At 41.4% G+C, this 18,626-nt stretch overlaps 2 protein-coding genes across 2 annotated transcripts in view; one reads left to right on the top strand and one right to left on the bottom strand.

The window, feature by feature from the left end:
* Positions 1-18,626, bottom strand: part of LOC118768190 (zinc finger protein 665-like) — a 360,963-nt gene that overhangs the window by 128,223 nt on the left and 214,114 nt on the right. The window lies entirely within an intron of this gene.
* Positions 8,801-18,626, top strand: part of LOC118768073 — a 14,469-nt gene continuing 4,643 nt past the window's right edge. Inside the window, exons 1-2 of the mRNA XM_036513869.1 lie at positions 8,801-8,942; positions 10,592-11,667. Of these exons, the coding sequence (XP_036369762.1) occupies positions 8,801-8,942; positions 10,592-11,667 (1,218 nt within the window). The remainder of the gene's footprint in view (positions 8,943-10,591; positions 11,668-18,626) is intronic.

The raw sequence follows: 18,626 nt of genomic DNA, 5'->3' as shown, positions 1-18,626 counted from the left end.
TGATAGTACGCAGTACCACTGGGTGCTTTTTACGTGGTATCAGCACCCATGAGCCTGCAGGATTAGGGATGCTCAGCTGGAGGGGGTTGCAAGGGACAAGCTTGTATGCAAGGGCAACCATGCTTTTACTTAGCTTGATGTGTCTTTTCAAACACAGCAAACTGCCAGGATTCTCGTTTCCTGATCCCCTTCATTTAATGTCTGCCTTCAATACCAGTATCTGCTGGATGGTTTGGTAGGAGGTGGTCAGTCAGAAGACTGCCCCACACTTGTGTGTCTGTTTTGGCACAGCTTTTTACATTTAATGTCCACTTACCATTCTTCCCTGGGTTGGTTGGTTTGACCTGTGCTGGCAAACAGGGGTGCTGCACCCAGTTCCTGCCTGATTTCGATTGCTTTCTACAGCTGGACACTCTTCTTAATGCCAACCAGTTTAGAGACTGTATCGAGATCTTCTCACATGGTCCTTGTATGGGAGCTTTTTATGCAGAGCAGTATAGATGCCATTTACATAGACCACCATGATATATATATATATATCTATATAAATATATATGTATTTGTTTTTTTTATGCCAGGAACTCATTTTATCAGTCTGCTGCCGAAAGTTCCAGGGATGTAAATATACCAACACCGTTTGTTAAGCGGGAATGGGAGGGGAAGAAACACTAACACAAAGATACACATACATACTGAGACAAATCCAGAATTTCTTTTAAAATTTTAACTTTCATATGTACGAGCCCACCAAATTTATATTTTCATATTAAATTCCGATAGAATTCTAATATACACATTCTGAATGGTATTTGTAGCAAATTTCATAAAAACATATTTTTCTGTAAATAACTTAATTTTCATAATTTCAGCAGGTTTACAAATAGCATTTATGATCGGGAAAATGTAAAGAAATCTTGAATATTGTTAAGATTTCCCACTAAAACAGGTTTGTACAAAGAGAAAACGAATTTTAATATAAAATAAGAAGAAATTATTACTTCACTCACAATTTAATCTCACTCGTTATCTTCGAAATAGTCCTTTCCCCTTCAGTTTTGATACAAAAGTAGAAATTCATCCAGAAAAATCATTAATTTCAGACGAGATCAAAGAATATCTGACACCAGAAGTATCACCGACAAAAACTTATAGAAAAGGGGAATGTATAAAACATACGTTGGTTTGCTTTAATTACCGAAACGAAATCCTACCGATGTCAATTTTACCTTTCATTGATTTGGGATGAATAAAATAAAGACCCAGTCAATACAAGAGGTCGATGGTAGATACTAAGTCCCACAAACCACCATCAGTAGGCCTTTTAATAAAAACTTTGCTCCTAGCAGATAACTGAAGAAACAATTATATCAAGGAGAATAACTTGTACGAGCGACTGACCAAACTCTACTTTACCACCTTCAGAAAATGCGAATGTTTTGAAACTGTTAATATTGTTATTACAGCCATATAATGCTGATTGCACCTTGTCTCGCCTGATCACCGAAGTGAAGCAATGTCGAGCCTGCAGGGTACTTAGATGGGTGACCGCTTGGACAACCTATCTGCCCAAAGCATCTAAAGCATTTTGCAGGGCGGCGAGCTGGCAGGATCGTTAGCACGCCGGACGAAATGCTAACCGCTATTTCGACCGTCGCTACGTTCGTAGTAAATGCGGGAGATTAGAAGTAAGACACTCACCTTCTCTTCGTTGACCCTTATCTGTCGGATGGTAATGTACCCTTCCACGTGGCCTGTCCCGAAACGCTAAAAATAGCAGCTGCTATCCCCCAACTGGTCGAAGCACTGACACGTCATGCACTCACAACTTCCCCGATCGAAAAGGGCGCCATCGCCCCAACCCCGTGCGCGCCCTTGATCTTCCGGTCATCTTCCTAGCCGCTGACGTCATCCCACAGTTCTCAGTTCAAATTCCACCATGGTCGATTGTGCCTTTCATCGTTTCGGGGTCGATAAAATAAGTACCAGTTGACTAAACACCATCCTCTACAAGAAGGATATTTTTAGTAAGTGGGATGGTTTAGTGTGAGAAAATGTTAGTAATTGTACACGGTTGGCCTGGATAGCATGGCTCTAATAAGCATAATCCTTCAGTATGGGAGATTTAAGAAAGTAAATAGAAATTAAAGGGGAAATAAGTAGGTTTCCATTCCTTACACCGAATCAGTATTGGAGTAACTTTTGAATTTCACTAGATTAGCCAAATTATTAACAAGATTCTTCAGTGTTTGGCAACGGCGTTGACTAATTTTGAATTAACTTGCACTTCACTGAGTATTTGCTGGTGTACAAGATGCATCCTTACTTTACGAGAATATTTAGGGCAGAAACCAGATTAATACGTTTCGTCATTCAGCCATTGGAAAACGTTTTAAAGTAGTTTTGTGGAGAAAATATGGCTGCATTTCGCTTTGACCCTTTAACTTTAAACATTGTTCAATGTAATGAAGATGACATGAATTGAACTCACGATTGAGCCATGCACCTTCAAATATATATGAGAAGTTACAGAGCTTCATATATATACTAGCAGTATCGCCCAGCGTTGCTCAGGTTTATTTTCTTTTCGACCCATTAGAATTGGAATTTTTGAAAAGTAAAAATCTTGCATTATGTAGCTTGTTATTCTCTTTAAGTGAACAGTTTTCTGGTTGAAATACACCGAAAAACGGTGACACAGCAGTCAAAGAATCGTAAAAAATAGGGATTTTCATAGAAAAAAAAGCACCTTTCTGATCTAAATAATATTTGGTGTTGACATGGTGCGATTTCAATTTTTTCTTCTACGGAAGGAAGAGCAAGCCTTCTTTTATCATACTCTCAATTTTGGTCAACTTGCGCTAGTGTCTCGGTAGAGATAGTGTTAGTTGAAGGCTGCAAAACCTGCCACACACACAGACAACTTCAGCTTTATACAAATAGATATATCGTGCAATGCCACTCCCTGTAAAAAGCATTTGTGCTAGTTCATGTAAAAAGCACACATGCTGATCCATGTGGTTATTCAACTTACTCCTTCCCCTGAGATTGCTGGCCTTGTGCCAAAATAATGTCAGATACAATAATGCCTTGATATATGACTTAATTTCTTCCTGGAGATTGCTCCTAAAGTGAAAACTCATAAAGCAAAGCAATAATTTCCCATAGAAGCAATGTTATAAATTGTAATTCATTTCTAGAAAAATATTTTACCAATAAAATTTATAATACTTGTAAATAAATGACAATAAAACAACAGTAGAATGTAAAGAATATTTTATGTAAAGTCAAAAACAATGTCAAGATCATTTAGAATAAACAAAATATTATTATTATAATTGTTTTCTGAATCACTTTGAAAAGACTCAGGGACATCATCATTTGTAGATGTGACCACTGATTCACAAGCAAAGAAACAAGTCTAGAGTTGTTTACTGAGAAGCATTCCTTTGCTCTTTATAAACTTCTTGGTAAGACACAGGTGCATTTGTTATGGTAGTAGAAACTTTCAAAATTTGGATGTTGTGCTTGAAAAATAAAACTTATAAACAATGTCTGTAACTTGGGAAATGAATCTATTCCTCATGAAATGTGTTCTCTGTCTGTATGAACATGCTTGTGCTTGGTTAAGTGATCGTTTTGAGAAAAGGATTTACCACATTTCACAATGATATGGCTTTTCTCCTGTATGAATGTTTTTGTGTCTAAATAAGGCACTGCTTGTAGAGAATGATTTACCACAGATATCACAGTGGTATGGCTTCTCACCTGTATTGATGCGTATGTGCGTAGTCAAGCTATCACTTTGAGAGAAGGATTTATCACAGATATCACACTGATATGGCTTTTCTCCTGTATGAACACGCATGTGCTTGGTTAAGTTATCGTTTTGAGAAAAAGAATTACCACAGATTTCACAGTGATATGATTTTTCTCCTGTATGAACATGCTTGTGCTTGGTTAAGGTATCGTGTTGAGAGAAAGATTTACCACAGATTTCACAGTGATATGATTTTATCTCCTGTATGAACACGCCTGTGCATAGTTAAGTGATCGTTTTGAGAAAAGATTTGTCACAGATTTCACAGTGATATGGTTTTTCTCCTGTGTGAACATGCTTGTAATAATAATAATAATAATAATAATAATAATAATAATAATAATAATAATAATAATTGTGTACAGTGCTCAGGTGCACTACAACTCATCTAAAGTGTATATATAATCAGGTGTAGTTTCGGCGGATTTCGGAAAGCATGAGGGCCTTAAAGGATGCAGTGTCATGGCAGTCAACAACTGACGCAGGCAGTTTATTCCATGCTTCAGCAACTCTGAGCGTGAAAAAATGTTTCCGAAAGTCATGAGAGCTGTGTTGTTTTCTGACTTTGTAGGCATGTCCACGTGTGTTAGACACATGGAGATCAAAAAGGTGTTCAGTGTTGTTATTGGTGAGGTGGTTGATAACTTTGTGGGTGTTTACCAAGTCCGTCTCCAGACGCCGGAGCTTCAGTGAATCCATGCCCAGGGAAACAAGGCGCTCAGAATATGGTAGGTGTCTGATGGAGGGTATGCGTTTGGTTGCACGTCTCTGGACAGATTCCAGGAGGTCAATGTTCTGAGCAAGATAGGGGTTCCAAACTGATGATGCGAATTCCAAGTGTGGTCGTACCATAGCTGTATACAGTTTTAAATAGATGGCTGGAGAGCGGCTAACAAAAGTCTTGCTGAGTGATGCCAAGACACCCTCGGCCTTCTTGACAATTTTAGAGATATGCTTTGTCCAATGCAAATCACTGCTGACAGTGATGCCTAGGTCACGCTCGCAAGAGGATTTCTTGATATCAGTGTTGTGGAGGGAGTATGTGGACGCAGGGTTTTTTCTCCCAAAATGCATGGTGGTACACTTGTCCACAGCCAGTTTCAGTTGCCAGTCTGTGATCCATTGCTGCATTGTGTCTAGGTCTGATTGCAGGAAAGAGTTGTAGACATCAGGATCAGTCCTCTTGATTTCGAGGTACAGCTTGATGTCGTCTGCATATTTCAATACTGTGGCATTCTTTAAATTGGCATCTATGTCATTAATGTATGCCACAAACAGGAGGGGACCAAGGACAGATCCCTGTGGTACACCCGATGACACCTCATATGGTGTAGAGTGCTGTCCTAGAACTGTGACTACCTCCTTTCGGCTGAGGATGAAGGATTTCAACCAGTTAAAAAGGTCATCCCTCACACCCATTGCAGAGAGTTTCACCATAAGCCTTTTGTGTGGCACAGAGTTGAAAGCCTTAGCAAAGTCAAGGTAGACAACATCCACCCATGAGCCACTGTCAGTGATCTGAGTAATGTCCTCAAGGAACTCGACAAGCTGATCACTGCAGCTGGAGTTAGGGACAAATCCATATTGTGAGGGTCGGATGAGACTGTGAGAGCTCCAGAAGTTCCAGAGTGTTTCTCTGACACACGATTCCATCAGTTTTGCAATACAGCTAGTGAGACTGACTGGGCGATAGTTGACAGGTGATGTGCGGTCGCCCTTTTTGAACAGAGGAATGACACTGGCAGTTTTCCACTGCTCCGGAGTAGCACCATTGTTGAGACAGTACTGTAAGAAAATAGAAAGCTGGTGTAAAAGGAAGTACCTGCCACGTTTGAGAAGCAGGTATGTAACTCCATCGAGACCAGGGGAGGCATAGTTGCGCTTATTTTGAAGGTGACGTCGCAGCATTGCAGGTGTAAATTCCATAGTTGTTATGGAATTTGCTGTTAGTGATGGTGAAGATGGTACATTTTGACTTTCAACAGTGAATATGTTTGCATAGCACTCGGCAATGAGTTCTGCGCATTCCTTGGGGTCGTCAGTGATCTGGTTTGTGTGAGGGTTGCGAAGAGGGCCCACTGGAGAGTGAGGTCTCTGCTTTGAATGCACATATTTCCAGAAAACCTTGCTGTCAGGATTGGCTGCTATGCACTGTTCAAATTCAAGCACTGCTTTTTTTGTCACTTGCTTGAGATGGTTGGAAGATTTATTCCGCTTCTTCCTGTTGGTGTCTGATTTATGCAACTTGTATTCCCGTTCAGCAGTCCGACGTTCCTTCCTGGCAAGTCGGACCGCTGAAGTTTCCCAAATTGCCCTTTTAGGGCGGTTCTTCTTTTTCTGTTTACGAGGCACTGATGATGCACATGCTGCCCATATTGAGTCCAGGATACTCTGGAGTATAGTATTCACATCTCCAGAGTAGTAGAATTTACACTAGTTTGGGTGCTGTAGTTCAGTGTGGTACAGGTTCCAATCTGCTCTCTTCCAATCGAAGGAAGCAGATTGGAGATGGTTCAGGTTTTTGTTGCCCGCAAGAGCCAGATTGGCGATGATCATAGCATGATCAGAGTCACCTAGAGGTTCCTCCGTAGTGCAATTGATAACCGCTTCAGGAGTTGTGGTGAAGAGCAGGTCCAAGGTGTTGTCGCCTCTTGTTGGAGAGGTGACTACTTGTGACCAGTTTGAGTCCAGCACAAGCTCAACAAAATCGTTTGCACTCTGTGGCCAATGGAAGGTTTCCCAATTGATCTCAGGATGATTGAAATCGCCTGCAATAAAAACATAAGTGGCTGTTTTCCTGGCAGCAGCTCGGAGGATATTGCAAAGCTGTGTGTCCTGATGGTAATTTGGGGGACGATAAACAACGCCAAGCAGGAGTGTTGACATGGTCATACGTACGTCACAGAAAAAAACTTCTTCTTGTGATTCGTTCAAATCGGCACAAGGAATTACCGAAAAATTTGAACGAACGTAGACCATCCCACCACCACCACGGCGGTTAATGCGGTCCTTACGGAAGAGGTTGTACCCCGTAATGTTGAAAACCCCATCACAGAGTAAGGAATGCGCCCATGTTTCCGTGACAGTGATGAAGTCAGGGTCAATACTTCTGACGTAGGCGTTAAACAAATGTATTTTGTTGCATAAACTGCGAGCATTTCAGGACAACAATTTGTACCCTGCTCGCAGTTTATGATGGTGTGTAGAGGATGGCAGGTTGTTCTGGCTTAGTTTCCCTGAGTTGCTGTAGTCTTTTTAGATTTTTTTCAGTGTTAGTTATTGTGGGTAGAGAGCACTCAGACCAGCTGGTATCTCTCTTCCACGTTTCAGCAGTCTTAACAAATCTCCAGATTTGTCCATCTTCCCGAAGACTGAAGCTTTCTTGTAGAGCTGAGTTCCTGTTCAGGGAAGCCGCTACACGTAGCTTCGGATGTACATCGGACGGTAAGCCTGGGCGTGTTCAGAAGGTGGTCCGATTTTCACGCCCGGCTTTAACTGAGGCCAGATGGTAAGAGGTTGCCTCAGCGTGGTCCGAAAAAGACAGCTTGATGAGCCTGGGTTTTGGGCCAGGTCGTCCAAGGCGGAGAGCACCCATTGGGGGAACGCAGCCTAGGTCTTTGGCTGAGTTGGCAGCAAATGCCTGAAGATCAGCTATGTCTTCTGGTACCCCAATGGCAATAACTTCATGGGTTGCAGAATCCGCGGTCTTAGATGCGACAAGAGGTACAGGTACAGGTACAGGGAGGTTCTTTAGCAGAGCATTCCGATAAGACCCCTCATTGTGGAGTCCAACCTGAATGCTTGCTTTTATTCCTGCTACTTCCCCTCTTAAAGCACAGATCGATTGTTGCAGTTCTGCAAGAACCGCACTGGTCAATTGGTGTTGTTGTTGCTGCTGCTGCTGCTCTGGTTGTGGTTGATTTTGTTGTTGCTGCTGTTGTTGTTGATGTTGTTGTTGTTGTTGCTGTTGTTGTTGCTGCTGCTCTGGTTGTGGTTGATTTTGTTGTTGCTGCTGTTGTTGTTGTTGCTGCTGCTGCTGCTCTAGTTGTGGTTGATTTTGTTGTTGCTGCTGTTGCTGTTCCGCCTCCTCCACGGGAGTGGCAGGGGGAGACACAATTGTCGGTTGTGGAGGCACGCATGCCTGACACTGAAAAGTCCAAGATTTAAGCTGGACCATCTTCCAGAGTCTATCCATCATAGCATTATGATGGCTCTTTTTTTGGCCTGGGATCTTCTGAAAGTCCGTGGCACATTGGAGGCAGACAGAGACGAGACATGTCCCACATTCGACCCAGCGATTACGGAATGTATTTTCGGGTTCCGTACAGATGTGGCAGGTGTGATTTTCTGGGCAGTGTTCTATTTTGGAGCAGCGACCAGTCTTATCGCATTCCACTATGGATTCCACCATGGCGATTCTGTTGCTTCTGCTCATCCGTAGAGACAGAAAATGTAAACAACAATACGATAAGAGTAAAATATTTGTTTTCGTTTCGTTCTTTTTTTTGTGTAAATTCCTTTTTTTCTTAAATATTGTGTGTGTATATACAAAAGGATTTGTGCATATGTTTAGTTATGACCCATGTAGACACGGAGACAGTTTGTAAACAGAAATGAAATGAAATGAAATCTGTGATATTTTTATTTTTTGCAGTGTAGTCCGTCAACATTAAATAGTGTGATTTATTTTCACTCTGCACGTATATATATATATGTGTGCTACAAGTATCTATGTATGTATGTTGCTGCTTTATAAATTTTGGATGTACTTAATGTCGTTCAACGTTTTCTTTTACCCTCAACTACACGTGGTGAATTCTTCCATTGTAGATCTGTGGTGGTCATCGTCGTAATATTTTCTCTTTAGTTTCTTTGCCAAATTGATTATACCCTAATCAAACCATTTGTTTGTCTACTTGTGAATGTGTCTTTGTTTTAGTAACATTGTATTTTCCTCCTTTTCCTTTTTCATTCCCATATAATATGGAACTTCGGTGGACAGCTACTCTAAGACTCCAGCTGCCATCCAATACTATTTATAATTCAAAGTCTGATGCTGTAGATTTACTTGGAAAAGCGTTGATCCAAGATCTACAACTAATCAATGAATCAAATGAGTACAAAGGTTACAATTGGATGGTGAACTATTTTAATAAAAGATATTTCTAGAGAAATATCAGAAAAAGAATTTGTTAAATGAACCCTTTTTTGCAGCAAACTAATTTAAGTATTAGGTTATTATTCAGCGGCATTTACGTCCCGAGTTCAAATTTCACTGAAGTCGACGTTGCATTTCATCCATTCGGTATCGATGAAAATACAACTTTATAATATTTCATAATTATATACTTTCCTTAAATGTTCATGGTATCAGGAATCTTTTCTGTACCCACCTTTTTTTCTTTTTTTGTTTTTGTAAAAAAGAAAATTTGTTGAAATGCTTTTCCCTGAATTCTGACTTTTGATTCTGTATACAGATGTATGAATCCATGCACACTAAAATTTCATTTTAAACGTATCGTACTTGAATCATTTCATTTCCCAGTTTTCACAAATAGTCTGCAACAAATAGCCATGTCTCCCGGACACAGAATCGCTTCGGAATTAATAGCGCTCTGAACTTTTCCACCTGTTCTTTCTCTCGCTATTGTTTTCGGTGGGACCTTCACAGCTAATTAAATCACTTAGACGGATCTTTAGATACAAAAAATTACTTTTTAAAATCTGTACTTCAAAAGGTAAAGATCCCATTTAGACATCAGAAGTTATCAACTGCTTTCTGAAGAACCTTCTACACGTTCGGAAATTTTTTTCCATGAATTTGAGAAAGTCTGTTTCACGAGTTCTTACAGTTTGCTGCTTCAAGTCTTCTTGTACACGAGCAGAATCTCAGGAAGCATGGAAGTTTTCAAGGATGCTGTGATCCGACAACCAACAACTGATGCTGGCAGTTTGTTTCCAAAGAAATTTCCCGCGGTAAAAAAACAAAACAGGTATTATATATACTGTGTGGCAAAAAGTGAAAATAAAGGGTTCATTTTATTTATATTTTATATAAAGTGGGGTTTTTTTCCCTACAAAATGAAGAAAATATGAAAGAAATTTCGTGTTACATAGAAATTGGAAAAACCCAGGGAATGAACAGAGTTTTTTGATATTGTATTCCGAGATCCTTGTGGTCCCTTTTGAGATTTCCCGCGGTCAGAACAGGTAAGAATGCCAACAGGTATTATATATATTAGTGTGAAAATTTACCCTAATGTGTGGTGAAACTAAAGGGTCCATTTTATATGTGTGAGAGAGAGAGATGAGTGACAAGCTGGCCCGTGGTGATGGTGTTAGACACCATACTAATCCTATGTGTTGGGCATGTGTGGAAGGGAGTGTAATTGGAGAAGACATTCAAAGGGACATGAAGCCCAGTTCCAACTACGGCCGGCTGTTGGCCGGGAAAGGTTTTAGCTGCCATTTCTGTACAAGACATTAAAGGTCTTTGGCTGGGCTAAAAATGTCACATTCGATCACAGCGCAGATAACGGTTGAGCTTCGTGCAATGGTCATACTCGATAACGAGGGGGGGGGCAGCCATCATGTGTGTGTGTATGTGTATGTATGTATGTATCCATTGACGGTGATGCCCTCAATCTTAACAGACGGGTATCACCTGATGGAGAAGAGTCAGCCCCCAACCAAACAAACACCTCATCAGCTGTAAAAATCATACGATACTCAGCACCCTCAATGCCCGCACCCTCGGCTCTCTTGGCCGTCTAGAAGAACTTGGTGCAAATGCAGAATCACATGGCATTGATATAATAGCTGTCCAAGAACACCGATTTTACCACCCTGACAACATCCTCAAATACCATCAAGTCGGTTCTTATCAACTTGTAACCTCCTCAGCATCAAAGAATACTGTTAATTCAACAGTTGGAGGTATTGGATTTCTACTTTCATCAAAGGCTAGTGATACTCTCTTGAGTATAGAGTCAATCTCACCTAGAATTATGGTGCTTGAGATAGATGGAAACCCAAAACCAACATTGGTATGTGTGTATAGCCCACATAATTCGTCTGTGGCAGACGAAATTGAAAATTTTTATACAACCCTTCGTTCAACCATTGAGCAAGTACCTCTCCATAATTTTCTGGTTATAGCTGGTGATCTGAATGCTAGACTAGGACCCGATGAGACCAAGTTTACTTTCAACTCTAAAACCAATCGGAACGGAGAAATGCTCAAAGACTTCTTGGAGGAATTTAATCTCTACACCTCCAACAATTCTTTTATGAAACCAAAAGGTCAACTTTGGACATTTGAGTCCCCACTTGGTGATAGGGCACAAATTGACTACCTCATCTTTCGAAAGAAATGGCGCAATAGTGTTAAAGACTTGAGATCCTACTCTTCCTTTAGTTCTGTCGGCTCTGACCACAGAATTGTATCAGCTACCGTTAAGCTTAGTCTTCGCTCATCCAAAAAAACTAAGCCTCACCCGATCAAAATGATCGACTGGGAGGAAGTCTTATCTAACCCCGATATGTCCAAACAATTTACTATTGAGGTCTATAACACATTTCAATCTCTGTCTACCTCTGAAATAGATGCTGAGAACATTGAGGAAGTATACAGCAGCCTCATCAAATCAACAGAGGAAGTTGCACTGGCTACTCTTCCCAAAAAGAAGAGTAGGGGCCAGAGCAAACCTTCTAATTCCCCAAATGTCATCGAAGCCAGAAACCATCTAAAGTCTATATTACTAGCTTACCACCGTTCTCCATCCCAGTCACTGAAGATCCAACTCATAGCTGCCAGGAAGAATCTTGATGAGGCTTACTTGAACGCCGAGGTCGAATTTATCAATGGCAAAATTAGTAAACTATCGAAAGAGCACATTAGTAAAAAACACCATCTCGCCTGGAAATCCATCAAAGACCTATCAGGCAAAAATTCTGGGTCATCAATTAGAATTAAAGGGAGATCAGCTAAGAAGCGTTTAGAAAATTGGTCAACCCATTTTAAAAACCTCCTTGGGAAGAATGCCAAAATCCCTGATAACCCCACTCTCCCAAGTGTGCCTATATCAGACACGCTGGACATCAACACCTCCCCTTTTACCATATTTGAACTAACAGCAGCCACCAAGCAACTAAAAGCCTCGAAAGCATTTGGTCCCGACAACATTCCAGCTGTAATTTGGAAGGATGATAGATTTCACACACTTTTGCTCAACCTCTGCAACCACACACTTTCCACCTTTGTCGCTCCAAAGCTTTGGCACCAATCTCAAATCATTCCAATACCCAAAAAAGGCGATTTGTCCCTCGTCACCAACTACAGGGGCATATCTCTAATGTCAATTGCTGCAAAACTGTACAACAAACTGATCCTAAATCGTCTTGTCCTTTTTGTTGAACCTTTGCTCCGAAAGAACCAAAATGGATTCAGACATGGGCGCTCAACGCTGAGCCAGATACTATGCCTGCGCAGACTTATTGAAGAATCAAAAGCATTTAATCGCGATCTTGCAATGGTATTTGTAGACTTTTCTAAAGCGTTCGATTCTGTAGATAGGTACAAGATGTTTGAAACCCTTAAGCTCTATGGGATACCAGACAAAATTATTTCTGCCATCAAGGTCCTCTACACAGATACGTCTTCAACCATCTTAACCCCTGATAGAGAAACATCATCTTTCTCAATCAAAGCCGGAATACTGCAGGGAGACACACTCGCCCCATTTCTTTTCATCATTGTTGTTGATTATGTGCTACGTATGTCAGTTGATACCATCTCTGGCAAGGGCTTTGAAATAAAACCAAGAAGAAGTTCCAGACACCCAGCTGAGAACTTGACAGACACTGACTTTGCTGACGACATCACTCTTATCAGTGATTCTCTCTCCAATGCCCAGTCTCTTTTACAATCTCTTGAACAGGCCTCAAATTGTGTAGGTCTTTACCTCAATGAGACCAAAACTGAATACATAAACAAGTGCCTGTCCAACAGTGATTGCATCATCCACACTCTCAACAGTGCACCTTTAAATATGGTTTCTGATTATAAATATCTTGGGTCATACATATCATCATCTGGAAAAGACTTTCTAACTAGAAAGGGTATGGCCTGGTCAGCCTGTAATGACATGCATAAGATCTGGTCATCAAATCTAAGTAGAGACTTCAAACTTGAAATATTCAAAACCACAGTCGAACCAATTCTACTATATGGCTCAGAAACCTGGACGTTATCAAAGAAGCTTGAGAGGCGGTTGGATGGAACCTACACTCGCCTCCTTATGAGAGCTCAAAATCTCTCGTGGAGGCGCCATCCAACCAAAATGCAAATATATGGGAAATTACCACCTGTGTCATCTCTTGTGAAAGGTAGGAGAGTCCAGTTCACTGGAGATTGTTGTAGAGCTGAAAACGAGGTAATTTCTACTCTTCTCCTCTGGAAGCCATCTACTTGTAATACCAGAGGGCGCACACTCTCCTACCCTGATGTAATCTCCAGGGATACAGGCATCCAGCAACAGGACCTCCGTAATGCTATGATGGACCGTGAAGTCTGGCGTAACATAGTAAATTCCATTGTCTCGACCACGGTCGAACAATGATGATGACGATGTATGTATGTATGTATGTATGTATGTATGTATGTATGTATGTATGTATGTATGTATATGTGTGTATGTGTGTTTGTATGTATGTATGTGTGTATGTATGTCTGTATGTTTGTATGTGTGTATGTATGTGTGTATGTATTTATGTATGTATGTGTGTATGTACGTATGCATTTATGTGTGTATGTATGTATGTGTGTATGCATGTATGTGTGTATGTATGTATGTGTGTATGTACGTATGTATGTTTGTATATATGTTTGTATGTATGTACGTATGTATGTGTGTATGTACGTATGTATGTGTGTATGTATGTGTGTATGTATGTATGTACGTATGTATGTATGTGTGTATGTACGTATGTATGTTTGTATGTATGTGTGTATGTATGTGTGTACGTGTGTATGTATGTATGTTTGTATGTTTGTATGTATGTATGTATGTATTTATGTGCGTACGTATGACTTCAGTGACACACACACACCATCGGCACGCCAAATTCAAAACAAAAGAACTTCCCCAATCCAACCGCGCCCTCTCTGTCTCTTTTGTTTCTATACCTATTATCAGATTTTGTTAGGGCCCCTTTATGGTAAAGATGAGGATGGGGAGAATGTGGGTAGAGGTTGATGTGCTAGCAACCATCTCCCTTCATTGTTTTACAAAGTAAACAACACCACAAATAACTACGCAGGGGCAGCCATGGTTGGAACAAGAGTTAAAGGAGAAAAGAACCATGGTCATTCCTTACCCAATTGATATTCTCTTATCGTCCATCACTTGTTCTGCGCTCATAACTGAGTTTCGTGTCCATCGTAGACGTTGCTTCCTAATCAACGGTTCGTCTTCCTCCAACCTTACCATGTCAGTCGATTCCTTTATTAGATAACTAGCAGTATCGCCCGGCGTTGCTCAGGTTTGTAAGGGAAATAACTATAAAGCATTTTTAGAGAGTTATAGCAAAAAAATGGGAAAAAATTATGGTAAATTTTTTTTTTTAGTTAAAAAAGGTGGAGTTGCGTCCCCTAGACAGTTTGTGTTTCTGATTCTGGACCCCATGTCGAATTTATCGATTTTTTTCAGAACTGGGGGAACTTTTCAAAATTTTCGCTGCGTTAGTTTTGAATTATGACATTGGGCTATGTGTGTGTCAAGTTTCATCAGAATCGGTTGAAAGCCGTGGTCAGGGTGAAGGTACAAGCAAACAGACACACAGAAACACGCACAGACAAACTGCCGTTTATATAGAGAGAGATAATAATAATAATGAAATTACTGTATACAGTGCTCAGGTGCCCCACAACTTGTGAAAAACTGCGTATAAAGCATCTGTCTGGGGAGTGAACAGTGTATGAGTCAGATAGATGCTTGCTTGTGTGTATGGAGGGGAGAAAGCTCAGGTGTGGTGTTGGCGAATAATAATAATAATGAAATTACTGTATACAGTGCTCAGGTGCCCCACAACTTGTGAAAAACTGCGTATAAAGCATCTGTCTGGGGAGTGAACAGTGTATGAGTCAGATAGATGCTTGCTTGTGTGTATGGAGGGGAGAAAGCTCAGGTGTGGTGTTGGCGAATAATAATAATAATGAAATTATTGTATACAGTGCTCAGGTGCCTCACAACTTGTGAAAAACTGCGTATAAAGCATCTGTCTGGGGAGTGAACAGTGTATGAGTCAGATAGATGCTTGCTTGTGTGTATGGAGGGGAGAAAGCTCAGGTGTGGTGTTGGCGAATAATAATAATAATGAAATTATTGTATACAGTGCTCAGGTGCCTCACAACTTGTGAAAAACTGCGTATAAAGCATCTGTCTGGGGAGTGAACAGTGTATGAGTCAGATAGATGCTTGCTTGTGTGTATGGAGGGGAGAAAGCTCAGGTGTGGTGTTGGCGAATAATAATAATAATGAAATTATTGTATACAGTGCTCAGGTGCCTCACAACTTGTGAAAAACTGCGTATAAAGCATCTGTCTGGGGAGTGAACAGTGTATGAGTCAGATAGATGCTTGCTTGTGTGTATGGAGGGGAGAAAGCTCAGGTGTGGTGTTGGCGAATAATAATAATAATGAAATTATTGTATACAGTGCTCAGGTGCCTCACAACTTGTGAAAAACTGCGTATAAAGCATCTGTCTGGGGAGTGAACAGTGTATGAGTCAGATAGATGCTTGCTTGTGTGTATGGAGGGGAGAAAGCTCAGGTGTGGTGTTGGCGAATAATAATAATAATGAAATTACTGTATACAGTGCTCAGGTGCCCCACAACTTGTGAAAAACTGCGTATAAAGCATCTGTCTGGGGAGTGAACAGTGTATGAGTCAGATAGATGCTTGCTTGTGTGTATGGAGGGGAGAAAGCTCAGGTGTGGTGTTGGCGAATAATAATAATAATGAAATTATTGTATACAGTGCTCAGGTGCCTCACAACTTGTGAAAAACTGCGTATAAAGCATCTGTCTGGGGAGTGAACAGTGTATGAGTCAGATAGATGCTTGCTTGTGTGTATGGAGGGGAGAAAGCTCAGGTGTGGTGTTGGCGAATAATAATAATAATGAAATTACTGTATACAGTGCTCAGGTGCCCCACAACTTGTGAAAAACTGCGTATAAAGCATCTGTCTGGGGAGTGAACAGTGTATGAGTCAGATAGATGCTTGCTTGTGTGTATGGAGGGGAGAAAGCTCAGGTGTGGTGTTGGCGAATAATAATAATAATGAAGTTATTGTATACAGTGCTCAGGTGCCCCACAACTTGTCAAAAACTGCGTATAAAGCATCTGTCTGGGGAGTGAACAGTGTATGAGTCAGATAGATGCTTGCTTGTGTGTATGGAGGGGAGAAAGCTCAGGTGTGGTGTTGGAGAATCTCAGGAAGCATGGAAGTTTTCAAGGATGCAGTGATCCGACAACCAACAACTGATGCCGGCAGTTTGTTCCATGCTTCAGCAAGTCTCAGCTTGGAAAAATGTTTGGGAAAGCCATGGAAGGAGCGCTGCTGTTTTCTGACTTTGTAAACATGTGGACGGGTGTGAGACGGGTGGAGTTTGAAAAGGTGGTCAGAGTTATTGTTTGTAAGAGGGTTAATAATTGTCTGGGTGTCTGCCAAGTCAGCTGCCAGACGTCGGAGTTTGAATGTGTCGATGGCCAGGGAAGAAGTAAGGCGTTAGAGAATATGGCAAATGCCTGATGGAGGCTATTCTCTTGGTTGCAGGGCTTGCTTGCAGACGATTAATATGGTGGGCAAGATAGGGGTTGCAGACGGGTGATGCAAATTGCAGGTGAGGCCGCAGGTAGATGGCCGGAGAGCGGCTGACAAAGGACTTGGTGAGTGATGCCAAGACACCGTCGGCCTTCTTGGCAATTTTAGCAGGGAACGATAGGAGGGCAGAGAAAAGAAACATTGGAGGGGGGGAGCTGAGGGGATGGACGAAGGAGAGGAAACCTGTGAAGAAACAAACAATGAAAATATATACAATTAAATGAGAATGAGTGATTTAGAGGAGAAATGAATGGGATGAGGATGAGGAGGAGGCGGATGAGGATGGTCGACCCCACAAACCCCAGACTCACACTCAGCCCTTTTTATATTCCCCTTTTTCACACTCAGCCCTTTAAACATTCTCCTTTCACTGGCAACATACTTGCTATAGGCTTGCCTTTCACGAAACACACTTTGCCACAGGCATTTCTTCTCCACCCTTCTTTCCCCTTTCATCTCCAAAATACTCTCAACCCCATCCAACACCTTTCTCACTTTGCAAGCAGCAGACGACACTTCATTCACTAAAGCGCATGCGTCAACTCACCCAACTCCTTCACTAAATACATCCCCCACCTCTCTCTCTATGTCTGTCTCTCTCTCTTCTCTCTCCCATTTCCCCTTTTATTCTCTTACCCTCTCTCCCTCTGCATTTCCCTCTCTCTCATTCTCCCTCTTATTCTCTTACCCTCTCTCCCTCTGCATTTCCCTCTCTCTCATTCTCCCTCTGCATTTCCCTCTCTCTCATTCTCCCTCTGCATCTCCCTCTCTCTCATTCTCCCTCTTATTCTCTTACCCTCTCTCCCTCTGCATTTCCCTCTCTCTCATTCTCCCTCTGCATTTCCCTCTCTCTCATTCTCCCTCTTATTCTCTCAACCCCATCCAACACATTTCTCACTTTTCAATCAGCAGACGACACTTCAGTCACCAAAGCGCATGCGTCAACTGACCCGCGTCCTTTATTAAATACATCCCCCACCTCTCTCTCTATGTCTGTATCTCTCTCTCTTCTCTCTCCCATTTCCCTTTTTATTCTCTGACCCTCTCTCACTGTGTATTCCCCCCTCCCTCTCTCTCTTATTTTCCTTATGCTCTCTCACCCTTTCTCCTACTCACACTGTATTTTTCTGTCTGTATTTCCCCTTCTCCCTCTTATTTTCTCACTCTCTGTATTTCCTCCCTCTCTCTTTTCTATTCTCATGTTCTCTCTCTCACCCTTTTCCTCCTCACACTGTATTTTTCTGTCTGTCTTTCCCCCTCTCCAATTTTCCCTCTTATTCTCTCAGCCTGTCTCTCTCTCTCTCTGCATTTTCCTCTCTCTCATTCTCCCTGTAATTCTTTTACCCTGTTTCTCTCTCTATATATATTTTCCTCTCTCCCATTCTCCCACTTATTCTCTCTCACCATCTCTCTCACCCATTCTCCCTCTTATTCTCTCTCACCATCTCTCTCTCCCATTCTCCTTATTCTCTCTCACCCTCTCTCCCTCTCACACTGTATTTTTCTCTCTCCTCGTCTTGGGTGGGCGACACGGGTGGAGCGGAGGTTTTTGGAAATTTTATTTTTTTAATTTTCGGTTTTAAAATGCGTCCTGGCAATGTTTCGTTTGTAGTAGCACACGTTTCCGTCGATTTCCTCTGTCGATTTCCGTAAAAGACTTTTATTTTTTTACATATGGCTTTGCGGGAATATTTGAAGTAATGAGAGCGAAAGAGACTAAGAGGAAGCGATTTTATGACGAGGGAATTTCTTTTTGTAGTCCCCGTGTGTGTGTTTGATGGGGTGTGGGAGACAGACAGTATGTTGTGTAAGTGAAGTGCTTCTGTTAGTGTGTGTGAAGAGACAGAGAGAGTAATGTGTGAAAGAGAGAGATAACTGAAATTTTTTACTCGGTGTATGTGTATATGTATGTGTGTGTGTGTAT

Source organism: Octopus sinensis, linkage group LG27, assembly GCF_006345805.1.
Source record: "Octopus sinensis linkage group LG27, ASM634580v1, whole genome shotgun sequence".
NCBI lineage: Eukaryota > Metazoa > Mollusca > Cephalopoda > Octopoda > Octopodidae > Octopus > Octopus sinensis.
The sequence above is the reverse complement of the archived record's forward strand: the minus strand, read 5'-3'. Positions and strand labels throughout refer to the sequence as shown.